The sequence below is a fragment of the Sciurus carolinensis genome, chromosome 5 (assembly GCF_902686445.1).
Source record: "Sciurus carolinensis chromosome 5, mSciCar1.2, whole genome shotgun sequence".
Lineage (NCBI taxonomy): Eukaryota > Metazoa > Chordata > Mammalia > Rodentia > Sciuridae > Sciurus > Sciurus carolinensis.
In genome coordinates this window covers 150,387,822-150,406,915 of record NC_062217.1, presented here as the reverse complement: position 1 = coordinate 150,406,915, position 19,094 = coordinate 150,387,822, and the positions used below count along the sequence as shown (strand labels likewise).

General features: G+C 37.8%; 1 protein-coding gene across 1 annotated transcript in view; it reads left to right on the top strand.

The window, feature by feature from the left end:
• Oga (O-GlcNAcase) overlaps nucleotides 1–19,094 on the top strand; it is a 31,363-nt gene continuing 12,269 nt past the window's right edge. The window contains exons 1-10 of the mRNA XM_047552737.1: nucleotides 1–623; nucleotides 4,360–4,411; nucleotides 4,838–4,935; nucleotides 7,123–7,253; nucleotides 10,121–10,292; nucleotides 11,509–11,607; nucleotides 12,564–12,848; nucleotides 15,771–15,929; nucleotides 17,102–17,715; nucleotides 18,379–18,553. Coding sequence (XP_047408693.1) covers nucleotides 425–623; nucleotides 4,360–4,411; nucleotides 4,838–4,935; nucleotides 7,123–7,253; nucleotides 10,121–10,292; nucleotides 11,509–11,607; nucleotides 12,564–12,848; nucleotides 15,771–15,929; nucleotides 17,102–17,715; nucleotides 18,379–18,553 — 1,984 coding nt within the window. The 5' untranslated portion in view covers nucleotides 1–424. The remainder of the gene's footprint in view (nucleotides 624–4,359; nucleotides 4,412–4,837; nucleotides 4,936–7,122; nucleotides 7,254–10,120; nucleotides 10,293–11,508; nucleotides 11,608–12,563; nucleotides 12,849–15,770; nucleotides 15,930–17,101; nucleotides 17,716–18,378; nucleotides 18,554–19,094) is intronic.

The following is a 19,094-nucleotide window of genomic DNA, read 5'->3' as shown; positions in this document are numbered from 1 at the left end:
TAAACAGGAAGCGGGTGGTAGAGGCAGCGGCAGAGGAGATCTAGGGGCTTCGGGGGACAGCAGTGGAAGAACTAGGATTGTTGGTAGGGCAACAGATACCAACTGAGAACGAGAAAAGGAGCCCTGGCCATCAGCTTCCAGTGAACGAGAAGTCGCGGCTTCGCCCTCTTCTCTGCTTAGGTTTCCGGCTTCCTAGCTTAGGCTAAGGCAGCGGCTGACAAAGGGCTCGCGCCGGTGCCGCCGCCCTTCTCATCCGGGCAATCGGGCCCCTGCGGTGAGGGAGGGGGAAGGGCCGAGGGGGAGGGGAAGGAGCAGGAGGGGCGCGCGCTTGGAGCCTAGGCCCTCTCTAGGGTTCCAGGCCCGTGGCCCAACGGACGGAGGCCGAAGAGGACCCGCAGAGGTGGCGGCGGCCGGTGGCAGGAGGATGGTGCAGAAGGAGAGCCAGGCGGCGCTGGAGGAGCGGGAGAATGAACTCAGTTCCAACCCTGCCGCCTCTGCGGGCGCATCGTTGGAGCCGTCGGCAGCTCCGGCCCCTGGGGAAGACAACCCAAGCGGGGCTGGAGGAGCGACAGTGACCGGGGCGGCCGGAGGGGCTCGGAGGTTCTTGTGTGGCGTGGTGGAAGGTGAGCACTCCTTCCCGTCACGCCACGGTACTAACATGTTCTCTTCTCGGGAAGGGGATGGGGGATAGTTCAGGGGGCTCGAAAAGGCTGTTACTCCCTTAGGTCCGAAGTTCGACCCTGTAAAAATGAGGGGGAATGTGAGGCGGTGGACGAATTTCCTCTCCTCACGTCCTTAGACGGAGTCCAATTCCTCTCTGGCTACTAACGAGCCTAACCCCACCCGGTTTGGGCTTGGAGCCAGGCCGACTCTCGAGGAGGCGGTGGTAAAAAGCCTGGTGTTTGACTCTGTTATAGTTGTTTATACCTTGGGCTCTTACTCTGTAGGGTCGTTTTTTAATGGAAAAATGGACAAAGCTGGGCTTAGTGGCGCACGCCTATAATCCCAAGACTAGGGAAACCGAGGCAGGAGTATCGCAAGTTCGAGTTCAGCCTCAGCATCCCTGTCTCCATTTAAAAAAAAAAAAAAAAAAAAACCCGGTTCCATCCTTTATGGGGAGGGAAGGGGAGAAAGAAAAAAAAAAAAAAAAAAAAAACCAAGAACCTACACAATCACACAGACGTGCTTATTGTGTTTCTGAAGTGAAGAGTAGCATAGTTGGCCTATGATATTAAAAAATTACTTTCTGCTTAGAATTTTTTGCTAAGCAGATAGGGAAAAAGCAAACTCTCCTCCTTCTTTGAAATGCACTTGCAGCCTAGAAAATAGCCTGCTTCTCAACTACTGCACTTTGTCCTCCAAGGATAAAGTAACATTTTGAAAGCATCTAAGATATGGAATTTGAATTTAGGGACTGCAGATAAGGCTTAAAAATGCCTTTCTTACTACCTTCTTTCCATTTACAGTTAAAAGGAATGATTGGACATTTTGTTAGTGAGGGAAAATTACCACAAGACTGTACAACAGTTTCTGAATAAGAATGGACACATACTCTGCCCTACATATTACAGATATACCATTCAGTTATAGTGATCTTTGCTTGAGTGCAACATGTATTTCAGTGTTTGAATTATTTTGGTCGACCCAAGGATTCCTGGTTGTCATTTGTCTTATTTTCTCCTATTATGTAAATGGTGCAGATAGAAGTATAAAAATGAGTCTTAAAAAACTAAACAGGTGGGCGGTACACACGTATGGACCCAGCTACTTGGGAGGCTGAGGCAGGAAGGTCATTTGAACCCAGGAATTCAGAGAACAGCCTGGGCTACATAGTGAGACCCTGTCTCCCAAAACAAAACAACTAAGAAGATATGGAAAAAGCTAAGGAGGTTTGTTCTCTTGTTTGAGAGCATCAACTTCTCCAGTGTGTGATCATATAAATGTATTCTTTTGAAAGATGGGCAGTGATTATGGTATTTTAGATAAAGTTTAATTGTAGGGGAGAAAATACTACTTTACAACTCAGTAAGGCATGAAACAATTTAGCAAAATTAACTGTCCTGCAGATCATATTTTATTGGAGTCAGTATTTATGAAAACATGATTGTTTTGTGTGACTTATGTGTTGGTGTATTTGGGCTTCTTTGAGCTCAGGGAGATTTAGAAAAGCTATATCTTGTTATCAGTGATCTTGAAGTGGAGGGTGGGAAAGAAGTGCTGGGGGAAATTGAAATTTCATACCTAAACTGGAGTGAGTCTAAAGAAATTTGCCAATCCGTTATACCTTCAGTAATTAAAGGAGAAAACTTGCTGTGGTTTAAATTGGTTTGTTTTGCATAGTACTGAAAAGGGAGTCTTCCCGTTTTGAAGAATAGAGTTGTCTTGAATTCTCTTGTTCTTCCTTCTCCCATCCTTTTATATATTTTCTTGGTAACTGAGCACCTGAGCCAGCACACTTTTATTTATTTTTTCCTTCCTTCATTCTTTGTTGGCACTGTTCCTAAAATGGAGGAGGATGGGAAACACTGTAATTGCTGCCAGGATTCCTTTTTTGTTTCTTGCCTTTACAAATCTTCATTGGTTTCAACTCTGTGTTAACAGCCGTGCTTTCTTTTGTGGTACCAACCAACCGAAACCATAAATCTGACTCTGAAAGAGCCAGGTTAAGATTTCTGAAGATTAAAATGTTCAGATTAGGCATTTAAAAAAAAAATCCTTCCATGTGTGTGCTGGGGATCGAACCCAGGAACAGTCTACCTCTAAGCCAGATCCTCAGGCATGCACCACCTTTTTTTTCTTTCTTTTTTTTTTTTTCTTTTTTAGACTTTTTTTTTTCTTCTTTTTTTCAGGGCTGAGTACGGAACTCAGGGCCTTGATGTGCAAGGCAAGCCTCTGCCACTGAGCTAAATCCCCGACCCCTTTTTTCTTCTTTTTTAAACCAGTCTCCCTAAGTTCCTGAGGGGTGTGTCCTACTTGGAGTGGAGTCCTCTGCCTCAAGCCTGTGGAGTAGCTGGGATTACAGGTGTATGCCACAGCTTCCAGTATTAATGCCTGCTCTTTTAAGAGAGAGAAAAAAAAAAATAATGCTAAGGGTCGTAAGAAGGCTAAGTAAGAATTGTAAAAGTTTTACCATGTCAAGAATATTTTAAAACCACTTGTAAGAGGGAAATACTGATTTGTCAAGATTGAAAGTTCTATCCTGGGCATGGTACAGAGGCTGAGGCAGGAGGATCTCAAATTTGAGCCTGGGCAACTTAACAAGGCCCTGTCTCAAAATAAAATGATGTAGCTCAGTGGCAGAGCTCTTTTCTATCTTGTGTGAGGCCCTGGATTAGTCCCCAGTACTCCAAAAAAATAAAATAAAAGATTTAAAGTGCTACAGTTTGGTAACATTTGTATCCTCCTTAATGAATTTTTCTTTGATTTGCTATTGTTCTTTTATTGACCTTTTCATTGTATTCTTGAGTGGTTGTCTTTACCTCTTGGTTATGATCAGAATGAAACAGGTGGAGAGTAAAGGTTAGGTAGGCTGTAAGGTGTTCTGTAGTAGAGCTATGATTAGCTCACTAGGGAACTCCAAATACCAGTTTTGTGCTTATACAACAACTTAGGTCATCAGTCTGCAATGCTTGTTTTCTACAGTGGACACTCTGGAGCAAATCAGTTATGTTCTTAAATTTCTGGTGTTGAAACCTTTGCTCTGGAATTACAATGGTTTGAGAGTTTGCAGTTCAAGCCAATTTTATGGCTAAATCTGTTGTGAATATAGTTTCAGGCTTTTTTTTTTTTTTTTTTTTTAAAGGAACTTTTTTCAAAAGTCAGATTCTTCTCTAATCCGATCCCTGAGTTATCTCACCTCACCCCTCTGGAAGCAGGGGATTAACCCCTTCTAGGTAGTAATTGTTCTTATTAGCAATTTGGATTTTTTGATTTCTCTTTCCCATTGTGAGACTGAGGTACTATAAGTAAGATTTGAACTGGGATCGTTGCTCAGTGGTAGAGGTTTGCCTAGCATACTCAAGGCCCTTGCACTGAAACAAAAACAAAAGTTAGCTTTAAGTGTATTTGGTTTTTGTTGACAGTAAGAAGAGATTGTAGGTTTAGGTATTTTTAGATAACTACCACATAAATAATAAATGTCATCATAGAATAACCTGAGCAAAAAGGGAATGAAAGGTACTTTATAATAATGTCACTATACACAGATAAGCAAATCTTAATGTTTTACTAATACTCTTCAGATTTGGGTGTATTGTACACATTTTTTTTTACATGTTGTATGTTTTGTAATTTGCTTTTCTTAGTAAAGGTTACCACTTTTGAAACTTGAAAATAATTCTTTTCTTACTTTAAATTTAGGCTTTTATGGAAGACCTTGGGTTATGGAACAGAGAAAAGAACTCTTTAGAAGGTAAATTTTTATCAAATGAAGCAGAGAGGAAAGCTTTAAGCCCTGCATATTTTCCTGTATTTGAAGAAATACTGACACTGAATAACCCTACTACAGTTTCTTATAGAAGTAACTTCACTTTGATCCTATATCTCTTAAGCCAGTGATTTTCCAACTTTCCTTGGGTAAGCTGAATAGTTGTGTGGTTTTACCTACCTCACCTAGAGTTGTGGTGTTTTATTCAAGACTTTAACCTGTTGATATACTTTGTAATACTAATTTTTTTAAAAAAAATTCCACTGATTACTAAAGTTTAAAAACTGCTATCTTAGAATATTATTAGTTTTGTGTGAAATGGAAAAGCGCCAAGAAAAGGGAGAAAAAACAGTTGAGATTTTGTAGCCTATAAATGTTGCCTCCTCACATACAATTTTCTTCCCCCTTAAGGCTCCAGAAATGGGAATTAAATACATACTTGTATGCCCCAAAAGATGACTACAAACATAGGATGTTTTGGAGAGAGATGTATTCAGTGGAGGAAGCTGGTAATCTTTCATTTCTTATTCCATAAATTCAGAATATGATGAAAATAGCTATGTTTTAAGTATTTTGTTTCCACTTTAAAGGTAGTTTCCTTTTATATAGTAATCATTTACTCTGTGAGCTAATATAGATTGAAAGTATGATTCCAGGAAAAATCAGTGTCAAGATAAATGGTTTTACACTTTTTTTTTTTTTTTTTTTTTTTAATGGTACTAGGAATTGAACCCAGGAGTGCTTTACCTCTAATCTATATCAGTCCATTTTATTTTTTATTTTAAGACAGGGTTTTACTGGGTAGTAGAGGCTGCCCTCAAATTTGAAAGCCTCCCACCTCAACCTTCTGAGTTACCGGGATTACAGGCATGTACTTTGTACCCAACTATGCAATATTTTTTTAAAAACCAAAATTATTGCAAAAAATTCATGGTGGAAAAAATACTAAAATTTTAAATAAAGATCATATTACTGATTATTCTTTCTGCTTCATGCTTGTGGCTTAGTCTTTTTTATTTAATAATTTTTAAACTTTATTTATGGATTCTTTTTTTTTAATGTGGTTCTGAGGATCAAACCCAATACCTTGCACGTGCTCAGCAAGCATTCTACCACTGAGCCACAACCCCAGCCCTCATGGCTTAGTCTTGACCACTATTAGTGATCCTGTCTTTATTTAAAATAAAGATCTTATCCTATCCAGTGAAGTGGAAGCCTATAAAAGATTATCCTAGCTATGAGTATTTATTATCCTAGCTATGAGTTTTGTTGAATTATATTAGTTCATAAGTTAGTACTACATCACAGAACCTCCCTGTATATCAGACAGGTGGTAGGGGGTTTGTACTGGGGATTGAACCCAGGTTGATTTACCACTGAGCTCCGGCCCCAATTATTATTTTGAGACAGGGCCTTACTAGGTTCTTGAGGACCTTACTAAGTTTTACTGAGGCTAACCTTGAACTTTTGATCTTCTTGTCTTAGCTTCCTGAGTTGCTGTGCACCACTATGCCCAGCGAAGTAGTTCTTTTCTTTGGGGATTTAGTGAATGGAGAGACATTTTCATACTTAGAATTAAATAGTGTTCACATGTCATAATAAGATACTTGGTTACAGAGCTTAGCCCAGGTACAGAAGGCAGAGAGTTTTCTTAAATTATGAAGGAAGCAATTAAAACTTCGTATAGTGTTATTTACTACGCTATGTAATTTAAGTGCACCTTTAACTTACTTATTTTCTAATGATGCTAGTAATGAAATTTAAAGTGGTCAATAATTAAAATATAGTGGCTATCTTTAGGTATCACTGAATGTTATTCAGAGATATATCCTGACTGAGTACAGGGGTGCACACCTGTGGAGACTGAGGCAGAAGAATCACAAGTTTTTAGGCCTTAGCAACTTAGTGAGAACCTGCCTCAAAATGAATTTTAAAAGGACTGGGAATGAGCTCAGTGGTAAAGCGCCCCTGGGTTCAATCCCCAGTATTTCTCCACTCCCCCCAAGATCGTATAGTATATAGTAGTAAATCACTTAGGAAAATTGCCTGTCATATTTATTAAAGACTTAAAATCTGTAATGAATGTTTTAAGATACAGGTATACCTTTCTTACACTATGAGTAGAAATGGTTTGGGTTCATTAAGAGATTTGATGATACAAGATTTTCGAAGAAAGGCAATGAAAACAAATGCTTTATTGATTTTAGCTTGTTTCCCAAAAAGGACAGGAAATTATTTGGAAGTGAGAAGGAAGGGCCTCATATTTTCTGTTGATTCAAATCAAGTGTGGAATTTAACTGGGCATTGTAGTGCCTGTCTATAATATAAGCTACTTCGGAGGCTGAGGCATTTGGATCCCAAGTTCCAGGCAAGTCTTAGCAATTTAGGACAACATAGTGAGGAAGCCCTATCTAAAAATGAAAAGGTCTGGTGAGGTATGTTCAATGATAGAGGGCCCCTGGATTCAGTCCCAGTACCAAAAAAAAAAAAAAAAAAAGTGAAACTTGTTTTTCCTCTTACATGACATTAAATCACCTTAGGCTTGTGCCATTTTATGTGGGCTGTTATCACATTGAATATGATAATTTTCAAAATAAACTTTTCTTTTAAATTAGAGTTGAATTTAAATTAGAATGGAAAGTGAAGATTCTTAGTTTTCTGTGCTACTTTCTAAAAACATGGACTCTATTTTTTAGAGCAACTTATGACTCTGATCTCTGCTGCCCGGGAATATGAGATAGAGTTCATCTATGCTATCTCACCTGGATTGGATATTACTTTTTCTAACCCCAAGGAAGTATCTACATTGAAACGCAAATTGGACCAGGTAATTCCTTACATTTTATTATTTTTATCTGACTCAGTACTTGAAACTAAGTTTTCAAAATTGCTTTTATTATGTTAAAAGGAAATTATATTCGTACTTTGTTTCCTTAGGAGTTACTTACTTTAATGCTTCCGGGTAGAGAAATATTTTTCTTCTTCTTTCTTCTTCTTTTTTTTTTTTTTTGGTGGTGCTGGGGATTGAACACCCCCAACCAATACCACCATGGCCTTGCATGTACTAGGCAAGTTCCATACCACATTGTACCACTGAGCTTCTTCATCCAGGAATATTTTTCAAAAATAAGTCAAAAGAACTTTATTAGAAGTACCAATTATTTCTCAAATTTTAGTTTGTGTAAGAGCTGCCTGAAGAGAATGCTGGGGCTAGGGGTTTGACTCAGTGGTAAAGCAGTTGCCTATTATGTGCAAGACCCTGGGGACTTAGAGATGCTTAGAAGTGATTTTTTTATTTCTGGTATTAGGGATTGAACCCAGGTGTGCTTAACCACTGAGCCATATCCCCAGCCCTTTTTTATATTTTATTTAGAGACAGGGTTTTGCCTGGTTGCTTAGGGCTTTACTAAGTTGCTGAGGCTGGCCTTGAACTTTCAGTCCTTCTCTTGAGCTTCTGGGATTACAGGCGTGTGTCACCATGCTTGGCTAGAAGTGGTTCTTAAAAGAATTTTGACATGGAGTGGGAACCACAAACATAGGTAATTATGAGATGGGTCATCCTCCACCACATTTTGGGAAACTATACATAAACATACACCTTTGGTACTTGACTAAATTCAGACTAAAACTATAGGAACTGGGTTTTACCTGTTAGACATCAGTTTCCTAAGTTATATAGATAATAGGTATAATTCTGTCTGGAAATGCCTAGTTTACCAAGATCAGAAGAAAAAAAGACAAGGTAGTTACATAAATTCTTGGTGAACTTGATTTAGGTCTAAATTCTACTTAACATAAAAGCTGCACATCTTGTTTGATAAAGTGTAGGCCTCCCATTTCCCCGTTTCTGGGTTTGGGGTTCTTTTCGTTGGTTGTTTTTGGGAGTTTTTTTGGGGGGGCAATACTGGGGATTGAACCCAGGAGTATGTCGGCCCTGAGCTATACTATACCCCAGCCCATTTTATTTTATTTTATGACAGGGTCTAACTATGTTACCCAGGTTGGCCTTGAGCTTGTAATTCTCATGTTTGAGCCTCCCGAATAGCTGGGTTGATAGACATGCACCACCATGACCAGCTTCCCCATTTTTTAAGTGTGTTTATTTTTCTAAATATGTATTTCTTTAGGCAAAGATTTATATTTGTAACATTAAAATGACTAATAAAAATTTTAAGGTATAGCGGGGAGTGTTGTTCAATGGTCTAATGTGTGGTTAGCAGGTGTGAAGCCTTAGGTTTTCCCAGCACCAAAAAGAAATAAACAAGTAAAATGAAATTAAAAACTTAAGATAGTTAATAAATGTTCACGAGTGAGCTAGGCATGATGGCACACTCCTGTGATTCCAGTGGTTCAACCAACGTTGAAGGATCACAAATTCAAAGCCAGCCTCAGTTATTTAGCAAGGCCCTAAGCAGCTTAACAAGACCCTGTCTCAGACAAACAAACATAATGATAAAAAGGACTGTGGGGATATGGTTTAGTGGTTAACCATTATCAGGGGATAACATCACAAAAAAAAAAAATGTTCATGAGTGAATTTGTAAGAGATTATTTCCCTATTTAATCAAAATCTGTTGTTTTCTTTGTGATTTATGTCTGGTTATGTCTGCAAAAGTATTACTTAAGATCAATGTGTCTTTTGGGAGTAGAAGGAATCCTGGATTTTTCATGTTCTGAGTTTAATTATTGTTTATTTCTGTGTATTTCTGACTGTGGGTTTTTCTATAATCAGTAACCAAGGTAGAAACTTTATTGGAACATTTTTATATTGCATTCAAGCCCCAAGAAGAAATGGGCTCCAGAACTGTCTAGTATTTAATTTAGAATGACTTCTATAGGAAAAAAGGGTGAGATTCTGCCACATCCAGCGTGGATGAGGGAAAGGGTTTCTGTCAGAGGATGGTGCTGGGTTTCGATTAATCACTAAGAAACTTACCTAATTAAATAAACACAGAAGCCAATAATCTTTTTAAGTGGAAGTGGGTGTGATGGATTGGGCCATGCCAAGATCTGGCCTCAAAATGGAGAAGCCCACCTTCCCTTTATTTATAGTTGCACAGGTAAAGGGGGACTGGAAGGGGCTTCTGTGAATAACAGGATGGGATGGAGTTAGGGAAGTCATTTCTTAGAGAATTAGCATTTTATCAGGCATTGAGCCACCTCTGTACAGAGTCATTTATCCCAGGCTATCTGAAACAGTCTCTCATGATTGCCAGTTCCTGGGAGTCAGACCTCTGTATCCCATGGCTCAGCCAAGCCTGATTCTGCTGAACACGATGACTTCCCACAGTCTTCCATTGAAAATGTAAAAACAATAGGTCAGGCCTTGAACAGTTTTAAGGAAGATACTTGATTTAAGTATAACCCTAACCCCGTGCCATGCAGAGGTGTACACCTGGGCTGTAATCCCAGCAACTCAGGAGGCTTGACACAGGAGTGTTGAAAGTTCAAGACCAGCCTCAGCAATTTAGCAAGACCCTATTTCTAAAAGGAGTGGGAGATGTAGCTCGGTGGTAAAGTGCCCCTCAGTTCAATCCCCAGTACCAAGGGGAAAAGTATAATCATTCAGTATATAGTTTATTTGAAATCCTTTGGTTTTTTTTTTTTTTTTTTTTTTTTTTTTTTTTTTAACTCTAAAATGAGCTCTAATAAGCATCTTGATTTTTTTTTTTTTTTTTTTTTAATGCCCCCTAGGTTTCTCAGTTTGGATGCAGGTCGTTTGCTTTGCTTTTTGATGATATTGACCATAATATGTGTGCAGCTGACAAAGAGGTATTCAGTTCTTTTGCTCATGCACAGGTCTCCATCACAAATGAAATTTATCAGTACCTAGGAGAGCCAGAAACTTTCCTCTTCTGCCCTACAGGTATTGTATATAATATCTTTATATTTAACTAGTCTTGAAACATGTAACTTTCAAAGGACCCTTTGTATTGTTATACCTTCTCCTTATTGTAAAAAAGGTAGGAATCCTTTTCTGGAAGAAAATTAGGAGCTTATAAGTGATTGGACAAGGCAAAAAATCTGAGTTTTTAGTAATGAAAGTATATAAACATTACATTGTCAGGATTTGGGGAGGAATAGTATTATTGAAATGAAAACTGGGAAAAAAAACAAATTTACATTGCTTTTAACTTAGTCACTTCTCATTTCCTCCTACTTGTTCCTTTTTTCTGCCCATGTATATCTGTTCCTTTTTTTACTCCTCCCACTCCCATCTGGGCTCTTATTTCCAGTAGTCAGTGTAGAAAGCTTAATTTTCCCCTCTTCATCACTCCCCTCCTTCAGTTTTCTTCCATTGAAAATGTTTTAGTCTCTTTTAGTTGCCTCTTAAAAAGTTTTTCTCAGACACTATTTTTGTTCTGGAATAGATAATTAGTTTTCAGAAATTTTAGATTATTTAACTTTGTATACCTCTCTTAAGAGTATTGTGAGCCATGAACCTTATTTGATACATGAATATTCAGATGTTATTTTAATAGGATGCTGGTAGCTGAGTGTGCTGGTGCAGGCCTGTAATCCCAGCAATTCAGGAGGCTGAGGCAGGAAGATCCCATGTTCAAGGCCAGCCATAGCAACTTAGCAAGATCCTGTAACAAAGTAAAACATAAAAAGGACTAGGAATGTAGCTCAGTGGTTAAATGCTCCTTGGTTCAATTCCTGGTACAAAAATATAATGGGAATTAATTTACTAAGTCACAATTTAAATTGTAGTTGAATATTAAGCCATTGTCATAATCCTATATTTGTTTTATTGTAATATTATCAATTATTCTGTTTGACCTCTGATTATAAACAAGAAATGATTCTATGTAGAAAATGCTGATATTGTAGTTGTTTCAGTAAACTTGTACTTCTAGAGACTGTATGATCTTAAGGATCGATCAATAGTACTGTTGGAGGAAGAATATCAGATTTTATGAATTGATTGATTCTTAATTACTTATTGAGTTTACTTCCTTTTAGGGTAGAATATTGAAGCCTTTTATCACTTGGATGAAAAGAATTTAGAATTGATAAGACGTTTTTCCCCTTTCTAAAATCCACGACTGTTTGACCTAATTTTTTCCCTTTACATTTAGAATACTGTGGCACTTTCTGTTATCCAAATGTGTCTCAGTCTCCTTATTTAAGGACTGTGGGTGAAAAGCTTCTACCTGGTATTGAGGTCCTTTGGACAGGTAAGTCTTTTTAAGATTTACACAGTAAAATTTATTAATTTAACTCGAACCTAGAGAAAGTGGTTCTTGTTAATTGAATACTTCTTTTTTTTTTTTTTTAACTGAACATTAACCAAGAAAATTGGTAAAATTTTATTTTATTTTTGGTACCAAGGATTGAACCCCAGGGGTCTTTTAATAACTGAGTCACATCCCCAGCCTCTTTTTTTTTTTGAGACAGGGTCTTGCTAAGTTGCTGAGGCTGGCCTCAAACTCGTGATCCTTCTGCCTCAGCTTCCTGGGTTGCTGAAATTACAGGCATGCACTATCATACCTGGCTAAAATATTTTCTTTTACAAAGTGTACATTCTTAGTATAAGAAATATCCTTTTGCCAGGCACAGTGGCACACACCTATAATTCTGGTGACTGAGGCAGGAGGATTACAACAAGTTTGAGGCCAACTTCAGCAGCTTGGCTTCAAACTGTCTCAAATTAAAATTCAAAAAGGACTGGGGGTGTAGCTCAGAGGTAGAGTGCCCCTAGGTTCAATGTTCAATCCCTAATTTTATACACACACAAAAAGATTTTTTCCCCCCTGCTGTGTTAACATTTAATATCTTTTATTAATATTGTTTATAGTTACACTTAGCACATATATAGAATAAGATACAGAGTTATACAATTACTTGAATAATACATGTATGAAAGTATAAATATAATATATACATACACACACAATTCCATGTTCTTTATTCAATAAATGATCTCCTTCCCTGCACACATCAAATTTCCCAAAAATTCTAAGCCTGTTTATTTAATCTTATTTACATTTCAGGTAACCTGTTGATAATCTGTTGAAAAAGAAAAAAATGTTAGAAAGTGTATGTGAAGGAAAGCACAATAAAAAGTTGTATGTACATCAGTTTTTAAATAACCATGTAGAAGATTCTTTTAACAGATGGTTGTTATTTCTAGGTCCCAAAGTTGTTTCTAAAGAAATTCCAGTAGAGTCTATTGAAGAGGTGTCTAAGATTATTAAGAGAGCTCCAGTAATCTGGGATAACATTCATGCTAATGATTATGATCAGAAGAGGTTATTTCTGGGACCATACAAAGGAAGATCTACAGAACTCATTCCACGGTTAAAAGGAGTCCTGACTAATCCAAATTGTGAATTTGAAGCTAACTATGTCGCTATCCACACCCTTGCTACCTGGTACAAATCAAACATGAATGGAGTGAGAAAAGATGTAGTGATGAGTAAGTAGCTTACACTCGATCTTTGACCTTGGAAGGTGGGGTTAAGTAGAACCTTTGGCAAATAATTTATTCCTTTGTCATTATAGTTTAAGAGGTTTTATTAAGCAGGGTGGGCTGTGGGGTATAACTGTAATCCCTGCTAATTGGGAAGTTAAGGCAGAGTTCACAAGTTCTAAGACTGGTCACCATTGGAAGACCCCATCTCAAAAGGGGAGGGGAGATTTTTTTAAGGAAATGTTCATTTCTGTTAATGAGAAGAAAGGCTGAGTGACCTTGGATAAGTCTTTTAACCCATTGGCCTTCATTCTTTGTTTTTAAAATGTAACTCAGGTTGGTAGAGTGCTTGCCTTGCAAGCACAAGGCCCTGGGTTCAATCCTCAGCACTGCAAAAATAAAATAAAATAATAAAATAAAATGTAACTCAGTCTTTGAAGTCTGAGTACCAGACAAGATAGTCATTTATATTCCTATTCCTAGAATCACTTTCATTTCATTTGTATATTCAGGCAGTTTTCTTAAAATGGGATATTCTAAATGACTAGATGTTCTGAGTTACTTCATTTATCATTTAGATATATGGAACACATTCACATTTTTGATATGGCTTACTAATTTTTTAATTTATAAAATTCCTGATTAATAGAGTTCTAAGAGAATGCTGACTCTTCATTAATATATATATTTTAAAAATATTTGTTTAGTTGTAGATGGACACAATATTTATTTTTTTGTGGTGCTGAGGATTGAACCCAGTGCTTTGTACTTGTGAGTCAATTGCTGTACCACTGACCTACAATCTCAGCCCCTCATTTATATTTAAATAACCTATCATGTGGTGGGTGCATCTTCTTGGGCACTGAAGATACAAAGAGTAAAGTCTTGGTCTTACTTTTGGAAATCAGTCTCTGGGTTATACAAGGCATATAGGCAGTTGTACTATAGTGTGTTGTGAACAGTTATCTGTAAGGGAACACAGAGGAGGGAGTGAGCACTTCTGCTGAGCAAGAGTGTCAAGAAAGAAGAGGGTGTAGTAGTATACCCTGTAATCCCAGCTCCTCAGAGAACTGAGGAAGAAGGATAAGCCTGTGCAATTTATTAAGACCATGTTTCAAAAAAGAAAAAATGGGGACTGGGGTTGTAGCTCAGTAGTACAAAGCACTTAACCTGGCACATGTTTGATCATCAATACCACATAAAAATAAATAAATAAAGGTATCATGTCCATCTATAATTAAAAGAAAAAAAAAAAAAAAAGAATTGGGAATATAGCTCAGTCATAGAATGTCCTTGGGTCCAATCCCTGCTACCATCAGAAGAAAGAAGAGTGGTGTTGCATAGTCCCAGGGTGGTACACACCTGTAATCCCAGCTACTTAGAAGTCTGAAGCAAGAGAATCACCAAGTTCAAAGCTAACCTGTAGCTAATAGTAATAATGAAAAAAAATGGGTTGTAACTGGGTGGTAGTGTGCTTGCCTAGCATGGTCAAGTTCCTAGGTTTGATCTTTACAGAAAAAAAATAATTTCATGAATTTATTTAAGCTGGGTTGAAGTATGAGCATAGTTTGCTGAGCATTAGTGGCTCATGGGCTGGCAGTGAAAGTGCTGGACATTGAAATTTTGAAGTTATCTGAATTTTGTGGACATGGATATTTTGAAGTTACCTGAATTTTGGCCCATTTTGGGTATTAAAGTATCATGATACTTGATGGTATGTAACAGGCTCAGGCTCCTTTCCATTTGTTCAATTCTTTTTTTTTTTTTTTTTTTTAACTTTTTTTTTTTAGTTGTAGTAGACCTTTATTTTATTTATTTATGCTCGGTGCTGAGAATCAAACCCAGTGCTTCGCCCATGCTAGGCAAGCGCTCTACCTCTGAACCACAAGTCTAGCCCATGCAGTTCTGTACCCCTATTTGCAGTTGTTTATTGAATTAATTTCCATTTATATTCAGTCACTGTTGTCCCCCTCTTCCCAGTAAAAAATAGAAAACTGGGCATATAGCCACAATCCCCTCAGGATATTTAGCTTCATCTTTTAAGGAAGAGCATGGATCATACTAAGGAGCAGTAGACATTAGCCAAACTGGGCTATGTGCAGGGAAATAAGGAAAGCTAAGAATAGGGGATTTCTGAATACCAAGCCATAGGATTTATTTTCTCCACCTGGTCTTACCTTTTCTGTTTTAGAGCTTATCCCTTTATCTGTGTTCATGTGAGGGCTCTGTTGATTTTCTTTTCTTCCTCCCTGAGTACATTTATTAATAATGAAGTTATGGGCTGGGGTTGTGGCTCAGTGGTAGAGTGCTTGCCTAGCATGTGTGAGGTACTAGGGTTGATTCTCAGCACTGCATATAAAAAAGTGAATAAAATAAAGGTCCATCAACAACTAAAAAATAAATAAAAATAATTTAAAAATAATGAAGTTATAAATTCCTGAAGACTAGGGAATGTTTTTTATTCAAATCGTGATGCCTTTAACCTTGCATACCAAATAATTGCTGCTTAATGGACATTTATGATAAACTTTTCCAGTGATTCTAAAATTACTATTATTTAAATTGGGATTTTACATTTAGCAGTGTATTTAGATGAATAGATGAAATGGCTAGTGAATGGTTCTTCCTTGTGTTTGCATTTTTACATTTTATATTTAAAGTTTGTTCTTTGCTTCTGTGGTTGTATTATAACAACTAGCTTTTTCTAATTTTATTTTTTATTAGAGCCTTATAGTTACACATAGCAGTTGGGTTCATCCTGACAAAATTATAAATACATGGAACTCAGTTTCAGCTCACAGTCCTCCATTCTCCCTCCTGCTTTGTTTTTCCTCCCTCGGCCTTGGTAGTTGCTTTTTTCTTCTCTCGTCAGGAGGCTTCTGTAATGAATACTACATTTGTGTTTGCTGTTTTTTTTTTTTTTTTCAGCTGACAGCGAAGACAGTACTGTATCCATCCAGATAAAGTTAGAAAATGAAGGCAGCGATGAAGATATTGAAACTGATGTACTCTATAGTCCTCAGATGGCTCTAAAGTTAGCTTTAACAGAATGGTTGCAGGAGTTTGGTGTACCTCATCAGTACAGCAGTGAGTTTGATCATTGTTTATAAGGGGATTGGATCACTGGGTTGAATCAGAGTAAAGAACACTTTTCCTTACCTTAGGACCAGTGGACAGTGAAATTAAATGAAATTTAGGGATCTGGAGAAGAAGTGTTTTAAGATCTTCCAGTTTTTTTTTTTTTTTTTTTTTAACAGGCTTTTATTTTATATACATTTATTATGCCATGAATTCATAGGGAATAGATTCCAGCAGCTCAGTCTTGGCTCTTAAGAGTGCTTAATGTGCTCAATATGCACATTCATTTTCTTGGCAAGAATCTTGCCCTTAACTTGGTTATTCACAACAGTGCCAACAGAGTGCTAGATAACATTGTAGACTCTCTCAGTTTTGCCATGATTACATTTGTGGGGCATTCCTTTTTGAACAGTACCCTTCCTCTTAATGTCTACAGTATCACCCTTGTAGATTCGCATATGGGTGGCTAAAGGAACAACTCCATGTTTTCTAAAAGGCCTTGAGAACATATATTGTGGTGTTCTCCTCTTTCCTTTTGTGTTTGTCATTTTGGCGAAGATGGCAGTTCCAGCCAGAAGGCTTACCTCCAGTCTTTTTTTTTTTTTTTTTTTTTTTTTTTTTGGTGGTACTGGGGATCGAACTCAGGGCCTTGTGCTTGTGAGACAAGCACTCTACCAGCTGAGCTATCTCCCCAGCCCTTACCTCCAGTCTTTAAGTAGCTTTTATCTTGATGAAATGCCACTTTGAACTGTTTGCCTTTAAGTATAGACCTTCAAAAAAGAGGATAATACTCAGTGTCTTGGGAGGCTGAGGCAGAAGCATTGTGAGTTCAAAACCAGCCTCAGCAAAAGGGAGGTGCTAAGCAAATCAGTGAGACCCTGTCTCTAAGTAAAATACAAAATAGGGCTGGGGATGTGGCTCAGTGGTTGAGCGCCCCTGAGTTTAGTCCCCGGTACCAAAGAAGAAGAAGATAATAGTTTAAAGATGTTTATTTCCTGTTTTCTCCCCCACTCTCCTTTCTTCCATGCGTCCCTGGTGGTTTAGAGAAATTTCACTTTTTTCAGGGTTCAAAGTGTTTGAAACTCAAATTGAGATTCCAATTTGAATTTAGAGAAGGCATTTCTCTAAACCAGATTTGTTCTGTTTCTAATAGTGATTATCTCTTTTTTTCTTTTTTGTAGGTAGGCAAGTTGCACACAGTGGAGCTAAAGCAAGTGTAGTTGATGGGGCTCCCTTAGTTGCAGCTCCCTCTTTAAATGCCACAACAGTAGTTACAACAGTTTATCAGGAGCCCATTATGAGTCAGGGAGCAGCTCTGGGTGGCGAGCCTACACCTCTGACCAAGGAAGAAGAAAAGAAACAGCCAGATGAGGAACCCATGGACATGGTAGTAGAAAAACAAGAAGAAACAGAGCACAAGAATGACAATCAAATACTAACTGAAATTGTTGAAGCTAAAATGGCAGAGGAATTGAAACCAATGGACACTGATAAAGAAAGCATAGCTGAATCGAAATCCCCAGAGATGTCTATGCAAGAAGACTGTATTAGTGATATTGCTCCTATGCAGACGGATGAACAGACAAATAAGGAGCAATTTGTGCCAGGTCCAAATGAAAAGCCTTTGTACACTGCAGAACCAGTGACTCTAGAGGATTTGCAGTTACTTGCTGATCTGTTCTACCTACCTTATGAGCATGGACCCAAAGGAGCACAGATGTTACGGGAATTCCAGTGGCTTCGAGCAAATAGCAGTGTAGTCAGTGTCAATTGCAAAGGCAAAGACTCTGAAAAAGTGAGTATATACATAATTTACCTGCTTTTCTAGCCAATATGTTTCCCTGTGCTGGAATGTGGGGGAGGTTCAGAAGTTCTTAAATGAGTATGTTGATAACCTGCAAAACAAATTAATTTACCACATTTAAAAATAATGTGTTTTTTTGTTTGTTTTTGTTGTTGTTGTTGTTCTTAATATGTTTTTGAGCTAGGTGCCATGGTGCATACCTGTAATCCCAGCAGCTCAGGAAGCTGAGTCAGGATCAGAAGTTCAAAGCCAGCCCTTAGCAACATAGTGAAACCCTAAGCAATTTAGTGAGACCCTGTCTCAGAATAAAAAGTAAAAAGGGCTGGGTGTTGGACTTATGTTAAGCGCCCCTGAGTTCAATCCCTGATACCCAAAAAAAAGGTTTTTTACAGAGACTCTGCTGAATCTGAAATGTTGTTCCATAGTTTGATTTTTTTTTAGTTAGGAATGTCAATACTGATTATTTTAGGCATGTTTGTCAGTTCAGAGGGACATAGCCTATTCAGTTGCTTATCTAAAGTTTAAACCAGGGATTCTTTAATGTTTAAGATAAATCCCAGGTACCTGACAACATAAATGGTTTAGCTTGTAACAGTCTTGTTATTTTGTTAAGCTTACAATTTTTTGGGTCTTTTTTATTGATCTTAAATATAGATCGAAGAATGGCGGTCTCGAGCAGCCAAGTTTGAAGAGATGTGCGGATTAGTGATGGGAATGTTTACTCGACTTTCCAATTGTGCCAACAGGACAATCCTTTATGACATGTACTCCTATGTTTGGGATATCAAGAGTATAATGTCTATGGTGAAGTCTTTTGTACAGTGGTTAGGTAGGTGCACCAGGAATAATACCTTCTCCTTGATATATTGTCCCTTTAAAAAAAAAAAAAAAAAAAAAATATATATATATATATATATATACATAAAATTATCCCACAGGGAGAAAAACATTTAGGGAATTGGTGAATTTCCAAATCTTGTTTAATTCTTTGTCTAGCTTTCTTTCAAAAGTAGGCATTTGTTGGAGAAATAAGATACAAGTCTCATTATATATTGAGCATACTAATTTTTCTCCCTTGGGCTAATTCAACATAAATATATTGAAAATATGTTAGAAAGTACTGACTTTAACTTGCTCTGACTGAATGCTTCCTGGATGGGACCCCATATACTACTCTTGCCTGATTTGGAGATGAGACACTATGAAATGTGACTCTATAAGCTTTCTGCTGCTTGCTGTGTCTTCTGTAATATTAATGCTCTGTCTAATAGAACAATTGCTGAAATGACCCAAGGGGCCTGGCAAGAGGAAGCCATCCTCCCAGCCCTGTGCGCATGCGAGCTTTAGTGGAAGGCTATTCTGGTGCTACT